Below are 17,484 nucleotides of genomic sequence, written 5' to 3'. Positions count from 1 at the left end.
GGGGTATGTTAAGAGAATGTGCAGGCAGGGACTCTAGAGCCCCTAGGGGAAGAACAAAAGGGAAAGCTGAAAAGGACTTTGAAGAGAGAGTTCAAGAGGGTGTGAAACCGTTGAGAGGTGGCACGAGACCGATAGTTAACAAGTACCGTAAGGGAAAGTCTGATAAGGAGGGAACGCCCAAGAGGGAGTGGAAAGCCCCCGAGACAAAGGGAAAGTCTGATGAGGAGGGAACGCCCAAGAGGGAGTGGAAAGCCCCTGAGACAAAGGGAAAGTCTGATGAGGGAATGCCCAAGCGGGAGTGGAAAGCCCCCGAGACAAAGGGAAAGTCTAATGAGGAGGGAACGCCCAAGAGAGAGGGCTGGGGAACTCGCAGGAAAAAGTTTCAACGGAATTTGGGAACTCCCAGTCCTCCCGAGGTTGGGCTGAATGCCCTCTCCTTCTCCCCAGCCGCCACGTCCTTGTCACAATCATCACAAGGAACACGGTCATTTACCTACGGGCGGTCTGGGCCCTCGGAGCCTCTGAGCGTACTCACTCAGAGCCTATCCGCAGCTTTGGCGGAGGGACAGGAGATAGATTTAGAGGAGTGGGAGGGGGCCGGTGCTTACCCTGTCATTGTGGAGCGGGATCCGATGGGAAACGAGAACCGTTTCCATCGACCGGTGCCCTTCAAATTATTGAAAGAACTGAAGGAGGCCGTCTCCAAATACTGCCCTTCGTCACCTTATGTGAAACATCTCCTTGCGAATACCACAGCCACTTGGCCGTGGGCCCCAGCTGATTGGAGGGAGATATCGGGGGCTATCCTTACACCAGGACAGTTAGTGGCTTATGGCGCTGCCGTTAGACAAGAGGCGCTCAGATATGTCAAGGAACACAATATTGCAGGGACAGAGGATGCTGTGAATATGACAACAGGGGCAGGACCATACTCGCAGCTTATTGACCAGCTCCAATTCGATCCTCGGGTGATGGCTGCAGTTCAGTATTGTCATATTAGGGGTTTTGCCAAGATTGACGCCCCGGGGACTATGAGGGACAAGTTGGTAGGGCTAAAGCAGAGGGCTAGCGAGTCCCCCACTGATTTTGTGAGTTGGGTCCAGCTTGCGGTCCGGCGGTCTCTTGGCTCGGGACCAGGAACGGATTCCCTGATAACTCAGCTGGTCCGAGATGGCTTGCATCCAGAATGCTCCCTAGCGGGCTTGGGACCTCTCGCCTCCCTCAAAGAGATAGTAGAGAGGCTGTTAGACATTCCACCCAAAGACACCCACCAGGCCATGGTGACGGCAGTGGCCCAAGGGGTGACTCAGGCCCTTCAAGGTATCAAGGCCCAGAAACAATGTTATCGCTGTGGCCAAATGGGGCACTTTAAGAGCCAGTGCCCTGTCGCTAAAATGGGAGCATTGCCCACCTGTTTTCGCTGTGGGAAACCGGGCCATATTGCCAAACATTGCCGTCTAAAGCAGCAGCCTCAACCACCTCTGTCGGGAAACGGGAAAGGGGGCCTCCCTCGGGGGGGCCCCCGACCCCAGAAACAGATCTTCCCAGTGGAGGCTGTAGGCCCTGTCCCTGCCCCCCAGCCCGGGAATTCTGTACCCCTATCGTTCCCGCAGCAGTATCAACAGGCTCTCCAAAAATTGCAACCCTAATATGCACGTCTACCACGGATTCCCCCGATGCCGATTTAGTTATAAGACCTTGGCATACTGAAGGGATCGACGTGCCCCCCGCTCCTTTCCCCCGTCTGGTGGTGGGACCCCCCGGCTATGTGCCATTTATAGTCCATACTCAATTGGCTAGCGGATCCTCTACCATTTATTTGACCAATCCTCATTGTTATCCCATAAACATTGCCCCAGGAACTCCCATTGGGAGGGGTATCTATCTGCCTTGGGTTGAAGAGTCCGGGCAGGAAACCCATCAAGTTAATTGGTGCTTTCCCATTGTGGGCGATCGCCCCATGATACAAGTTTTGGTTGAAGGACGCCCAATCATGGGTCTGCTTGACACCAGAGCAGATATTTCAGTCATCAATGCATCCCAGTGGGACCCCAGTTGGGCGGTGAACGATGGTGCTGCCCAGGTTGCTGGAGTAAGGGGTGCCAGTTTGGCACTACGGGCTGCTAAACATTTGAATTGGACCTTTGAGAATCATCAGGGGTATTTTAGGCCTTTGAAATTGACCGGCCTTGCCTACGCCCTTTGGGGGCGCGACCTTCTTCAGCAACTTGGGTTACACCTCACCACTCTAGAACACCTTCAGTTAAACATGGTGGGGCCACTGTGACGGTGAGGAGCCTGCCTATAACATGGAAAACCGAGACCCCTGTGTGGGTTGAGCAGTGGCCCCTAACCCCTCAAAAGCTCACCGCCTTACGCTTTATAGTTGCTTCCCTTTTGGAGCAGGGCCGCATTGAGCCCACTACAAGCCCTTACAATTCTCCTGTTTTTGTTATAAAAAAGAAAAATGGATCTTGGCGCATGCTCATAGACCTTAGAGAGATTAATAAATGCATGCTGCCTATGGGGGCGCTACAACCTGGTCTCCCTAGCCCTGCTGCGATCCCCCAAGATTTTAGTATGACAATTATTGACATCAAAGATTGTTTCTATAGCATTCCCTTACATCCACAAGATAGAGTCAAATTTGCCTTTTCCATTCCCTCGGAAAATCGTCAGCAGCCATATGAAAGGTATCATTTTACCGTGCTCCCTCAAGGGATGGCAAACAGTCCTACTATGTGCCAAATGTATGTCCACGCCATCCTCTCCCCACTCAGACAGTGCTTCCCCAAGGCCATTATCATTCATTATATGGATGACATTCTTATTGCCACACCTAGTCAGGATTCCACAATGGCGCTTACTCAACTTATGGTCGATACCTTAGCTGCCCACGGGCTAACTGTGGCTCCAGACAAGGTACAGACTACACCCCCTTTTCAGTATCTTGGCCATGAATTGAAACAAGGACGGATTGCTCGCCATCCTCCGAGCATTGATCTTTCTCAGCTCACCACTCTCAACGATTTTCAAAAGCTGATTGGCGCTATACAGTGGATGCGGGCAGTTACCCCTATCCCTGATGGTGAGTTATACCCATTGTATGATTTGCTGCGAGGGGATCCCGCTCTGCTTTCACCCAGACATTGGACATCCGAGGCCTTAATGGCAGCCAAGAGCATCCTCAACAGATGCTCCACAGTTGTTGTGCGTCAGGAACCCAACCAACCCATTTATGCCACTATATTAAAAGCCAGTACTTTCACTGGGTGCCTCTATCAATCACATGGCATTTTGGAGTGGCTGTACCCCCCTCGCAACAAAAGGGCCCTTCCACATAAATGGCGAATGGTCGCCCAATTTTTTCTTTTAGGTGCCGAGCGCTGCCTATTGGCTTTTGGCAGATTTCCCATTTTGAATTTAGAGGCATCAGAGGAAGCCTTAAGGTGCTTCTCCGATGAGATTCCAGAATGGGCCTCTCTTTTATGTATGTGTAATACCATAAAGCTTCCACTCCCCCCAGCGCTTAGAGGATGGGAAGTCCTTCCTATCCATATGCCTTTTACTATTGTATCTCTACAGCCAGTTACGGGACCCACTGTTTTTACGGATGCTACTAAAAACCATAGGGCTGCGGTTTATATCCCTTCCAGGCAATTCCTTAAGGTGTACACCACCGAGCATTCCTCAGCCCAGAAAAATGAATTGCTGGCAATACAATATGCTCTCTCCATATTACCTAATGAGAGCTTTAATCTTGTTACTGATAGCTTGTATTGTGCAAATGCTATTGCTGCTTTACCTTTTGCCCTCATTAATCCCCGTGCTTCAACTATAGCTCAAATCCTATATGATATTCAAGAGTCCATGTTACAACGCTCTACTCCTCTTTATGTATTGCATATTCGCTCACATATGTCCACCATAGGACCCATTTATCAGGGTAATGATATTGTAGATAAAGCCCTTATATTCCCTCTGCATTTAGGAGCACAGGCAGCCCATGATAAGTATCACCTATCCGCCCGATCTTTGCGACGCCTTTATGGATTGTCCAGAGAAAACGCTTGCCAAATAGTCAAACAGTGTACCAATTGTGCCCCATTTCGCCCTCTTGCCCGAGACACCACAATTAACCCCCGTGGTGATCTCCCTAACGATCTTTGGCAAATGGATGTAACACATTTTGGCAAAGTTCTTATACATGTTTGTATTGATACGGCCTCCAATTTTATTATGGCCTCTATACAGCCTAAGGAAACAGCCCGTGCAGTGATCAACCACCTCTATGGTTGCTTTGCCATGGTTGGGGTGCCTCGAGCCATAAAGACAGACAATGGGCCAGCTTATATTTCCTCTGCCTTTGCCGCCTTTTGTAGAGAATTTTCTATTATTCATATTACTGGCATCCCATATAATCCCACAGGTCAGGCCATTGTTGAGCATGCTAACTGCACTATAAAAACTCTTCTGTTAAAACAAAAAGGGGGAGTAAGGGCGGCGGGGCGCCTCTCCCGAGGTGATCTGGCACAAGCCGTCTTCACTCACAATTTTTTGCAAATCCGAGATGATGGCACATGCCCCGCACAAAGATTTTATCTCCACGAGATGGGAGGCAGAAGGGAAAGGCCATTAAAGGCCCCTACTGCCTGCCTCACCGGAGCTCGAATCCGGTGGAGGGACCAAGAAGGCAAATGGCATGGCCCTGGAGTAGTTATAGCGAGAGGTCAGGGGTATCTTTGCGTCCAACCAGATGGAGCTGACCCAGGAACGGAGATCTGGATCCCCACACGATGGGCAGTTGAGCTGCGAAAAGCCGAAAGCGAGGAGGAGATGAGGGCGGAGAGGAAGGCACCGTCCGAAGCGGGTGTGCAAACAGCGTGAGATAACCATGCTCACACTTCTGATGGCCTTACAACAGTTCCTTCCTGGGTCCGAGGCTGTCCAGTCCAAACGGTACAACGCCACCCCCTCAGAGCAGCGAGCCGCAGATAAAAGGGGCGACACCTACTGGACATTAGCACAGGGACTCCCCGCCTTATGCAGACTCAACATTCCTCAACCTTCCCCAATCAATGGCCGGCAGTCCGCAAAGCCCTCCTGGGGGCTATGCTGGCTTATAACGCCACAGATGACATCCATCAGTTGGACTTGCTCATTGATCAGCTGAATAACCTCTCCAGAACATTTGAGGAAAAGCGTGAACGAGAAGAACGTTCCATCTTTGATTGGTTACAACGAATCCTGGACTTGCATTGGCTGCCAGGCATGCTCTCCTCTGTTGCAGTTCTTGTCCTTATGTGTCTCGTCCTGCCGTGCCTCCTCAAGTGCCTCCTGCAATTATTGACACGGGCACTAGAGAGTCTTAAAGGAGATGTTTTGTCTCTGAGACATCGCAAAGCAGGTCCCCGTGGGGGGAACCACCCAATCTACCCATGTAAAACAAAAAGGGGGAGATGTTGGGGGACAGCTCTGGACCGGGGTCCCCCGTGAGGACCGTGAGACGCCTGAGGGTCCGAACCTGCTTACGTGGCAGGCTAGCTGGTCTAGCAAGCCACGAGGTACTGGGATGGCCCTGGTAACAGGCTGGCTCCACCCACGGGGAGGCACTTGGGAGGAGCTCTCCCGCCCATGGGAGGTACGGGGGAGGAGACAGGGGATAATAAAAGGGGATGACCATGAGAGCTGGAGAGAGAAAAAAACGGAATAAAGCTTGCTGGCTGCAACTCCTTTCGGGTGCTCTGCCTGTTTATTCCCCTTCCCCAACAGGGAGAGGGAATTCCCTCCCCCGAACCAGGAGGAGGGCCAGAGACGTCCGAGGACCGGGGATAGGTAAGTAGAAGGCGAAGGCCCGGGAGTCGCCCCGGGCAGGAAACAATTTACATAACTAATCAATTATGACCCCAAATCAAATGATTATATCAATAGAGTCCAAAAAAGACTTTGAAAAAATACAATGCTTATTTATGTTAGAAAGTCTAAGATCACAGTCAAGGAAGTACATGTAATAAAAATATGCATTGAAAATAAAAAGCTGGCATGATTTGAATGATGCAAATAGTAGATATTTTCCTAATAAGTACAGTTGTAAAGGAAGGATGCACTCTACCCAATCTATTATACATTATAATCTTATAATTGCTATTTGACAAGAGCAAGACTTAAAAATAAAAGCAAACATTGTCAAAGAAGAGATGACATTATCCCCATTTGTAAATGATATGACAACTTATTTAGAAAACCCGAAAACATCTGCAAAGAGAATACCTGAGCTGTTTTGATAATTAAATGGGATACATAACAACCCTCTAAATCATTAATATTTCTATGTGATAAAAATAAAATCCAGGAGAAACAATAGAAAGAAGTCTTCATTGAAAAATAATTACATAATGTATTTTATGGTAGGAGTCAACCTACCAAGAGAGATCAAGATTTTTGCAAATATAATTACACAATACTCTTTAAAGAAATAGTATCTTAAATGCTTGGAGGGCATTTTATTGTTCCTGGTTCAGCTATGCCAATATAATAAAATGGTTACACTGAGTAAACTTATCCATGGATTCAATGTTTTGAAAATTGACCTAACAAGGAGTTATATTCTCTACAACTAGACAGGAGAATAATATAATTTGGGAAGAGAATGTCTAGGATCTAAAGGGAAATAATGAAAAAAAAAATTAGGAATGAAGATGGTCTATCATGTCCAGACCCAAAATTACACCACAAAGAATAACACACATAATATAATAAGATATAGTATAACATGATAAAAATATTTGATACCAGATAAAAAAGATAGAAAAATTATTAGTGGACCAGAGAAGGTAATATGGAATTAGAGACAAGTGAATTCAATAATCCACTGTTGGATAAACCTGAGAACATAAACTGCTTTGTGAAGAAAACCTATTTGATAAAAACTACTTGGAATATTTACTCAGGAAAAATATCCTTTTAAAATATGTTAATGGCTATGGGAGTGGAAGAGGAGGGAGATGTTAGGCAATGAATATGAAATAAAAGGAAATACACCAACAAAATTAAAAAGAAGGCACTCTTGGGACGGTTTAGCTGTCATGATGACTTATAAAGAGTTAGGTTTATTAAAACGAGAGTGTTGGTAGTCTTCAGATATCATAGCCACAATAAAGATCCCTAGACCTTAGAAGAGTAGCAACGAAAATTGTGCTCCTCTGCTTGTGGATTAGGCCTTTAAAAACTATGCAATGTGTTCAGTATTAAAGTGGCACATCTATAAGAAATGTCATTTACTTTATTTGTATTATCTCGTCTTTAATATTAGACAGTAACTGAACAATGTAATGATGCAATTTCTGTAGAATTAAAACCTCATTTATTTCAAATTTTTATCCTTTGATTCTTATCTAATCTGTTTTTAAACATTGTTTTTCCTTCACAATGTTTTCTTCATTCACTACCCTCTTTTTATTTCTACTGCCAATATTCTTGTTCTAAACCTCATTGCCTTTTATTTTTCCCAGTCTGTCTCCCAAACTTATGTTTTGTCTTCCCTGTTAGAATGTGAGTTCCTTGAGAGTAGACTCTGTAGCTTTTCTATTTATATCTTCCATGCTTAGCACAATGTTAGCACATAATAAGTTCTTAATACATGATTCTTTCACTCATTCATTTCACTCATTGAAATCAGATGAATCCTTCCAAAGGTCTCCACTACTCCAGACAAAGATCAATGACTCCCTATTACTTTTTGAAGTAGTCCAGGCCTTTTTACCCAGAATTCAAGCTTTGCTAGATCCCTGCCATCATATTACTTTGCAGACATGTGTGCAACTGCCCCTCTTCATATATGTTTTATTCCAAGATAATTGAATATATAATTTAAATATTGAATACCTTAATTATTTTCCAAATAAATTTGATCTTTGTAATTTTGTACAGAATTTTCCTTCTGCTAGGAATTGCCCAAAGCCCAAGCTGTGTTTGTTCAATTACTTCCAATTTCTCAATGCTGAGCTTAAGTGAAAAATCTTTTATGAAAATTTCTCTGAACTCCCTAACAGAAATGATTAGTGGTTGCCACAAATACTTGACATTTTAATGAGTGAGCCGTTGTGAACATATATGTGCATACAACACTCATAAAAAGAAAATACAAGGTAAGCTTGGAGAGGGAAGCATAAGCAGTTTTGTAGGAATAGCTTCATGTGGTTAAGTCTGGCTGAAAACCAAGGATTATATAAAACTGTAATAATGAGGGAGCAAATTCTAGGCATGGAGGAGAGCAAAAATAAGATATTGAGAGTTCTCTAAGTAACAGTAAGTGGACTAATACTCCAGATGTTGAGAGAAGTCATGAGATCAGACAGGTGACATTGCGTGTAAACTTGAGGACAATCCAAATGAGTTCTTTTCTATAACCATTGGAATAGCTGATGTCTTGTTTCTCCAAATTTCTGGTACATTTCATGAGTTAGAGGCAATTTGGTAAACTAAAATTCAAAAGGGAAGAAACTAAAGAAAACTGGGATCTAAAGCATAGTGTTGGTTGGGTTTGGGCAGTGGAGACTAGTTGGTGATGTTAATTATAGCAGGGGGGAAGAATGGCAAGTTTCTGAGTCATTTGCTTCTACACAGGGTACTGAAATTGAGGAAGAAGAATGGAAGACAGAGAAAACAAGATACATGAAGAGATAAACTCAAGAGAGGAGATCCCTAAGGGTGTTATTTCCTGTATATACATGGAGAAGCATCCTTTTAACTCTTCCAACTGGATTAACTGGTACCCTGGGGCTAATTTATTTTATTAAGTTGCATTACTTTCACTAAAACACGAAGACCATCACTAGATAGATAAAACTTTCCTCAGAATGAGAAGGACTGGAAGTTTTCTAGCAGTCAACATATTTTTGGGCATCCTTGCAACCTTCGGCCTACCTGTTGAATTTGAGGACTCTTCCAACCCCTGGGTTTGAAAATCTGATCAGACAGGAGAAAGGTGTAGGAAGTTCAAACTTTCTCATTTCTTACTTTAAGACCGATCTGGCCCAGTATTGGTCCTAACAGGAAAGGAGAATTTATAGCCCTACCATGATCATCCATTGATTTAGTACTAGATTTATCTAAGCATTATGAACCTTGGGAGTGTCTTTAAAGTACACCTTCCAAAATAGTATGCAAAATAAGCTCTTTGTTTCCTCTAAGCTATAGAAGAATATATTTATATTCTAAACCTGAGTTAAAGCTCCTTTCTTTAAAGGTGAAGGAACTTTTCCTCATTGATTTATAATAGCTCACTTTTCTTTCTCTGGGTAATCGAGTTAAGTTCACTCCATGAGTTAGGATTTGGACTCTATAAGATTATTCGCATTTATTTGTCATTTTATCACAAGGTACTCTATATGAATGTATATATATATATATATATATATATATAATATATTATGCACTCAAACACAGACACACATATATATCCATATATACACTCACACATACATAATTTTCTTGCTCAGAACAACACCAAGAAGTAGTGAAGTCACTTAGTCAAACAGCATTTCTTTAGCACCTATTATGTTCTAGGCATTGTGTCAGTTCCTTTTCATAAGGAGCTCATAGTCTAATGAGTAAGATAATGTGCAAATAACTAAGTGAAAGGAAGATATAGACAGGATAAATTGTAAGTAATCTCACAAGGAAGATACTAAGATTTGGGACAATATAGAATCATACATTTAGTCTTGCATGAAGAGACCCTTAGAGGTAATTGTAGTCAAATCTCATTTCAAAGATGAGCAAGCTGTGACTCTGAAAGTTTAAGTGATACTGAATTTATGTAGAATCTCAAGTCACATGGGGAGTGAGTGACAGACCTGGAATTGGCACTAAAATGATGCCAAATGCAACATTTTTCCACTGTAAATGGTAGCTCCTTGATACTTTCAAGAAAATATTGCATGTACTTCCACTCCTATTTTATTAACTAGCAGGTTTAGTGTCAGATGGGTGATCAGAGATGACCTAGTCCAATACCCTGATTTTAGGAATAAAGAGACTGAGGTCCAGAGAATTTAAATGACTGTTTCAAAGCATTATAGGTAGTACATAGAAAAATCATGATTTGAATACCTATCCCCTGACAAACTATCCCCTGACAAACCCAGTGATATTTGCAAACACTCCCTTGTAAAGAGTTAGAAAGGTTTAAAAGGCCTAATAATGTCGATTAAGTTAATAAACAAGTCACAGAAATAGGACTTGAAGACTTTTTATCTTCACACCCAGCGCTTTTATGGTGTGCAGGGTGTCATTTCTTCATGCTTGTAGACTTCTTTTGTGGAAAGTAAAACCATTTTGATGTTAATTGTTGGTGAAGATCACTGACTGGCCACGGGACTGAGGCTGGCATTATACTGTTAGATAATGTAGCAATTTAGAGTAATGCTTCCTTTGGAAGTAATACCTCAGAGAACTGTAAGTCTGAGTTACATGTGGACCTGCCAATAAAGTACACCCCTTTGACAAGCCCATGAAACAGCAAAATGACCAGTTAAAGACAAATTCCAACCTGATGTGTGTAATTGGGCATGAAAAGAGAAAGAAATTAGAACATTATCATTAGAAACAGAATTATGATTTTTATGATTTTTTAAAACCTCAAAAATTTGTCCTCTCATTTCTGTCTGTCCACTCCTTCCCTCTCTCTCTCTCTCTCTCTCTCTCTCTCTCTCTCTCTCTCTCTCTCTCTCTCTCTCTCTCTCTCTCTCTCTCTCTCTGTGTTACACACACAAAGACACACACTCACATACCTCTTTCACTCCATCTATATCCCTGCTTTTTCTATCTTTGTTCCATGGTGTTACATATTTATAAGTTTCCTTAGTTTGCTTACCATAGTAAAAACACACAAGTTAACAAGTCATTTGTGGCAGAAAGAAGGTCCAAATGTTGCAGCTTTCATGGAAGACCTCTGGGAAGGCTTTTTGCTTCTAGTCTTTCCACGGAATCAGGAAGTCCATTTAGGGTGAAAGCTATAATTGACTAAACATTTTCTAATACACTTGATGCCTTCTGATCAGCTGCAAAACAATTTCTCTTTTGAAACACTTTTTTAATTTATAAGTATTTTAAAAGATCCTTCATTGAAGTTGTTTAGAGTTGAAAAGGAATTTATATTTATTTTTATATTTATAATTGATTTCATGGAGTCCTCTTCTCATCCCAAGGAGATAGTCCAGATATTTCTTATGCTTTACCCTGTGAACATTATCATTATTTCATTTATTGCCTGCTTTTACTTAAAAACAATAATATTCCTACCAAGAGGTTTCAGATATCTGGGTATACAGGGATAAGTAGTATCAAGAAAAATGAGTAGACAAAACCTAAACATCATTTTTATGTCAGTAAGAACATATTTCATGGTACTCTTCTCATCCAGCCCTATTCATGATTCTCTTTCTATCAGTTTAAGTTAAAAATGAGACTGTAAGTTATTGAGAATATGACAATAGATGATGGGGCTAGGAAAGAATGAGGCAGGTGTTTCAAGACTTTGAACAGGGAAGAAACAACTTTTGCAATATAGAATAAAAAAAATTAGGCTACTGAAGGAAAACAGGAACATTTATTCCCTAGTAACCTATTATTAAAACTGAGTGTGTGCATCAATAGGACTGAGAAGAGCAGGATTACAGAATGTCGAAGGACCTAGGACTCCATCTGACATCTCAGTGATCAGATAATATTGAGAAAATATTGGTTACTTCTTTTTTAGGAAGTTCCTTCTTCAGGAAGGTGTTTTTTGTTCTCTTTTTCAAGTTATAGTGGCTATATGTGTTGTGGGTCTTATCTTTCTTGACAGTGATGGTGAAGTCATCCTATTGGTGTTCTGTTTAATTCAGTCAATTTAAATAAATTCCAAAAGTATTTATTAAGCTCCTATTATATGTAGAGGATTGAAGCAGGTGTTGGACGAGGATTAAAGTTTAGAAGTCATGAACCCTGCTGTCATGAGGCTTACAATTTCTTACTTGTCCATACACTCTTAGAGATATCATGATTTCTTCATGCCATTTGAGAGTTATGTCATGGAAAGCAGTAATCACTTTCCCATGTTTTGGTGCCATTTTTAGTAGCATAGTTCTAGGGTGGATCAACCACAGGTTAGAGACAGGGCAACAGTTTTTACCTTCTTTTTATGTTCTTTTGCAGCAATGCCTAACCATACCTCAGTGAATGAGTTTATTCTTCTTGGAATAACAGGAACTCAAGAACTGAAACATTACCTCTTTGCTGTTTTTCTCACCATCTACATCCTTATCCTTATTGGAAATGGTGCCATCCTGGTGATTGTCATCTCTGAGCCTCACTTCCACTCTCCCATGTATTTCTTCTTGGGTAACCTTTCCTGTCTGGATATCTGCTACTCCACAGTAACATTGCCCAAAATGCTAAATGACTTCCTCTCCACCAACAAGACTATCTCCTTTGTAGGCTGTATTACTCAACTCCATTTCTTCCATTTCCTTGGTAGCACAGAGGTCATCCTTCTATGTGTCATGGCCTTTGATCGCTTTGTGGCCATCTGTAATCCACTCCGCTATATGGTTCTCATGAAGCACCAAGTATGTCTCTCCTTGACTGTTGTAACCTGGATCACTGGTTTCTTCCATGCCTTGCTCCATTCCATCATGACTTCCCACTTGACATTCTGTGGATCCAACCATATCCAACACTTCTTCTGTGACATCAAGCCACTACTAGATCTGGCTTGTGGGAACATAGAGCTCAACCAGTGGATGCTTGAAACAGTCACTGGCACCATTGCCATCAGTACTTTCTTCTTTATACTTCTCTCTTACTTCTATATTATCAGTTTTCTTCTTTTCAAGAGTCGGTCTTGTAGTATGCTTCAGAAAGCATTGTCAACTTGTGCTTCCCACTTCATAGTGGTCATTTTGTTGTATGTACCTGTTGTTTTCACCTATATTAGTCCCTCCTCAGGTGGCTCCACAGATAAGGACCAAATAGTGGCCATCATGTACTGCGTGGTCACTCCAGTTTTGAATCCACTGGTTTATACCTTGAGGAACAAGGATATGAAGGGGGCATTGATCAAAGCCATTAGTAAAAAATTGTTTCCTGAACATTTTTAAAGAGCAGTTCTGGGCATAGTTTTAATTTGTAGAGAATAATAATAATAAATCTGATTGAATTTTTTATTTCAGGCATATGATGTGTTTGGCCCATCCTACTGATTTTTTGAGCTCTGAGGAGGTGCTTTCTATGGTTTAAGAACTATAAGCTGAAGAGTGTGGATGGCAGTTGATTCTTATTTTAAGCCCTATCCTTCTCTCCCTTCTCACATTAATTTTCAATTTCCACTTCTTGACTTGTAGAACATTCTTGCCTATTTTGGCAGTTAGTGGTATATTAAAAAGCAAAATCACAGTACAACTATATAGTAGAACAAGAATGGACTTTTCAAGATAATTTTTATCTACACTTCTGATTTTTCGTATTGGAAAATGGAATCCTGACATATTATGTGCTTTGTTCAAGGTTGAATAAGAGGAAAAACGGTGATTTGAACCCTTGCATTTTTTGTTTGTAACTCTCATACTCTTCCCAGAATCCTACATTTACTCCTCCAAGGATTCTCCCTTCGTTATTTGTAACAAATGACTTTGGTTATGACAAAACATTCAAAACATAGTATCTTTTAGATGGAAAAGTGCCTTTTATTTTGACATAATTAAAATTCTTGCTTTGTCTTTGTTCCTTTTTTTCCTTTTATGGTACTGTCACTACGTACCACAGAGATCCTGTAAGTAGTAAGTACACATAAGGAAAGCCAGTTTACACATTGATTATATTGCAAGGTTTTTAAAACAATATAATTTATATTTTAGGATGGAAATAAAAAAAGTAAGCCATTAATATTGCTTTGCTTTTATTTTTAGACTGTGATGAATACTTATAAATTGAGAAGAAAAAACATACACTATATGTATCTGGTTAAAAAAAATGGCCATGCTCCAATGCCCCCATGTGTAAGCAGCATTATGGAATATGGGTAATTTCACTGTTATGTCACCCCTAAGCCTTCCCTTGACTCATTCTTCTATTTACTGTTATCTTCCTGATCTTTAGAGTGATCCAGGACTCTTCACATAATTGTTTTTAGTAAATTTGTAATGTTTCACATTAATTAACTTAACCCTCATTTGAATTTATTGATTAATAATTATTTAATATACTAGAGATAACTTCCATATAACTATCACTCATTTCTCTATTATGAACAAGTAATAAAAAACTGAACATACACAATTTATTGACAAATGAAATCAAGAAAAAATTAGACATTTGTAATGATTTATACTTTGTCTTTGAGAAAGTTTATAGCTAGAGTGACCTTCAAATCTTAATATCATGTTTGAGAAAGTTTATAGCCTAAGAACCTTTAATCCTTTTTTTCATTTACCTGAAAATTCAATCTCACACCATTCAATTCAATCCAGAAACTGATTAAGTCTCTTAAGAATATTTGAAAACACCTTTTCCCTAAGAAAATTGTCAAACTTGGTCTCTTGGCAAATAAACTAGTTTAATTCTTTCTCTTTGGGCTCTCTTCACTAAGCAAAGGAAACAGCATTTCTGAAATATACTGTATTTGCTAGCTCTTCACAGACTCCTCATAAAGTATTATGTTTTTTAAAATAAAACATGCAATCTGTTTATGTGAATGTGATTTTATTTATAAGGTTCCTTTATAACAAATTGAAATATTTCTGACTAAAAAGAACTTTACTTCACCTTCTTCTTCTTTGTCTTCTCCATAGATTGACCATAGAAACTCAAAGATCACAAATAAACAATTTCTCTCTAACTCCATCAGGAGAAGTATTCATAGTCATTTTTTTGTTTAATCTTTTTACATGAAAATATATTTTACACAAAACACAAACTTGATAAGATTAACAAATGTAGAGGCCAAGTCATTGTGACGAGGCCCTTTCCTGGTTACTGGTGAGATGAGAGTCTTCAAGTAGAGAAACTTCCAGTTGTGGCAAGCTGGATACCAGAAACATAGAATCTGAAGTGGTGCTTGTAAACAGTTCATCTAAAGCATCAACTTGTCTCTTTAAACTGTGTAAAGTGCCTTCTGTTTGTTATTGGCCTTTCTTTAAAGCCTCTGCATGCTTGAACATAGAGCAGTGAAGCTGGGCCTCAAGTCTGTCTTCATGGTGACTTAGTTTCTCTCTCATTGCTTCTCCATGCCAGTGCTCCTCCATGACGTGAATTATGAATAAATTTAGCTTCTCTTTAAAAGACTACTGATGCTCCTTGTTGGTGGAAAGTGGAAGGTTCTCTTTCAAACTTTCCAGTTCATTCTCTAGGATTTCTATTTTTTTCAAAAATGCTTTTTAGATTTTCTAGTAACTCATTCATTCTTCAAGATCAAGTTATCTCATCTCTATTTTGTAGCCTCTTTAATTATTCTAATCTTTAATTATTTTCTAATGTAGTTTTCAATTTTTAATAGCTTTTTTTCCAGTGAATGATTTATTTTTAACTGTGTTTCATGAAAGATATGTTCAATACTTTTGCTTTTTTGCTTTTGTTCAATATGCAAAAGTGAGTAGTTTTATGCTTTAATACATGGTAAAATGAAATTACAGTTCTGCCTTGCAGATTCTAAAGGAACACAATTATCATCTTCCCGTAACAGAATATGAACAGTTCATTATTATTTAGTTTATTTTTTTACCCTTCAATTAATTTCTTTCTTTTTTATGTTTCTTTTGATTTATGTTTGTATTTCAAAGTTTCTACTCAGATCTGGTCTCTTTTTAAAATCAGGAATGCTTGAAGTCTTCTATTTCAGTAAAGAGTCTTCCCCGTTCCCCTCTCCTTCATTCCCAAAGTATATATTACTTTGCTTGGTGACTTAATTTTTCTTCTAAGCTTATGTCTTTTGTCTTTTGAAATATTTATTCCAAACTCTTCCTTCCTTTCAAGTGGGGACTGCTAAATACTGCTTGTGACTCTTCAGTTCTAAAATTGTTTTTTCCTGGCTGCCTACATTAATATTGTCTCTTTAATCTCAAAGCTTTGGACTTTGGCTATAATGTTTCTGTGAGATGTTATTTTGTTGTTATTTTTAAGGTAGGTAACTGGTACATTCTTTCGCTTCTCAGTTTTTCCTTTGGTTCAAAGTGATCTGGACAGTTTTCCTTTGAAATGTGATTTTTTTAGTCCCTTTTTTTGTCATGGATTTAAGCTAGTTCTTAAATCTCTCCACAATATGTTTTCTAGACCAGTTGTGTTGATAGAACTGCACAATTTCCTTTCTTCTGGGAGTCCTGACCTAGTCATTTTGCTTCTGGCTTCAAATTGAGCTGGGGGCTTAAACTAACACCTTTCACACTCCACTCCAGGGATCGCAGAAACCCAGATATTTTCTAGCTTCTGACTTTACACCTGGTTCAATGCATGACTACGATGATAATTTAAATGGGAAAATATTTCCCATTCATTAATAGGCCCATGTGACTTGCTTAAATCACAAGGAAGCCAAAGTCACATGTGATGGGAGAAGGTTGCTGAAAAGGTGGAACAGGAAGAGTGGAGCAGAGCTGGATGGAAGTTGGTCAGGCTAATCAGAGCTGGGAAGGACACAGGCAAACAGATAACTAGGCTCCCGAGTGCTTGTGGGAAGGTCCCACCATGGAGCAGGAAGAGGCTTGGAAGGCTTGGAAATGTTTTTGTTTCCTGCAGTGCCAATGTGTATTGGCTTCTTGGCTACTATGACTAATTTGGCTTTCTGGTTTTAGGATTTGGCTTCCTGGTATCTGAATAAATGTTTTTCTTCTGCCTTCTACATGGAGAGTTTGTTATACTTGGTGATTGAGAACTACGTTGGCATATTCAGTCATCATCAGTGTTGTGAATATTACGTTGGCAACACAACATCTTAGGTACTATGACCACTCCTTGCTCTTGAATGTCGTTCCTAGGTTCAAAGTTCCCTTGTCAGTTAATCTTTGATCCACACATTATTAGACAGTATTGAGGGATAGTGCTTCCCGTTAGAATCTATTTATGCTCCTTACACAAAATCAGACTGTCATTCCCTGACCCTATGGATTTAAGAAGTCTTTTTCTTCTTGTGAACAGCTTTAGTTCAATTCTTGGACTTGAAGGCTTCATGGCTGATCCTGGTGGCAACCCTTCCCACTCTTGAAATACTACAGTAATTTGTATTTATTTGATTTTTAAATTTTTTCTTAAATTACTTACATATGTTACTTATTTCCTTTATATTCTACAGTTCTTTAGAGGGGACCCACTATCTTATTCTTCTTCCTCTAGAATTACTGATAGAGGAAATCACACATGGTAATAGTTCAATGAATATTATTTAGCAAATAATATTAAGAAATGATAAGAAACTCAATAAGTAAATGATGAATTATTGAAATCACTGTGTAT

General features: G+C 40.2%; 1 protein-coding gene across 1 annotated transcript; it reads left to right on the top strand.

Annotated features, from left to right (window-relative positions):
• Nucleotides 1-12,200: 12,200 nt before the first annotated feature.
• LOC140522707 (olfactory receptor 12D1-like) lies at nt 12,201-13,142 on the top strand. The gene has a single exon (XM_072638017.1). It carries the CDS (start codon nt 12,201-12,203, stop codon nt 13,140-13,142), a length of 942 nt encoding a protein of 313 aa, XP_072494118.1.
• The last annotated feature ends 4,342 nt before the right edge of the window (nt 13,143-17,484 follow it).

The sequence above is a fragment of the Notamacropus eugenii genome, chromosome 2, assembly GCF_028372415.1.
Source record: "Notamacropus eugenii isolate mMacEug1 chromosome 2, mMacEug1.pri_v2, whole genome shotgun sequence".
NCBI lineage: Eukaryota > Metazoa > Chordata > Mammalia > Diprotodontia > Macropodidae > Notamacropus > Notamacropus eugenii.
The sequence above is the reverse complement of the archived record's forward strand: the minus strand, read 5'-3'. Positions and strand labels throughout refer to the sequence as shown.

Coding starts and splice junctions, on each gene's coding strand:
- LOC140522707 (XM_072638017.1), top strand. CDS start 12,201: ATGCCTAACCATACCTCAGTGAATGAGTTTATTCTTCTTGGAATAACA.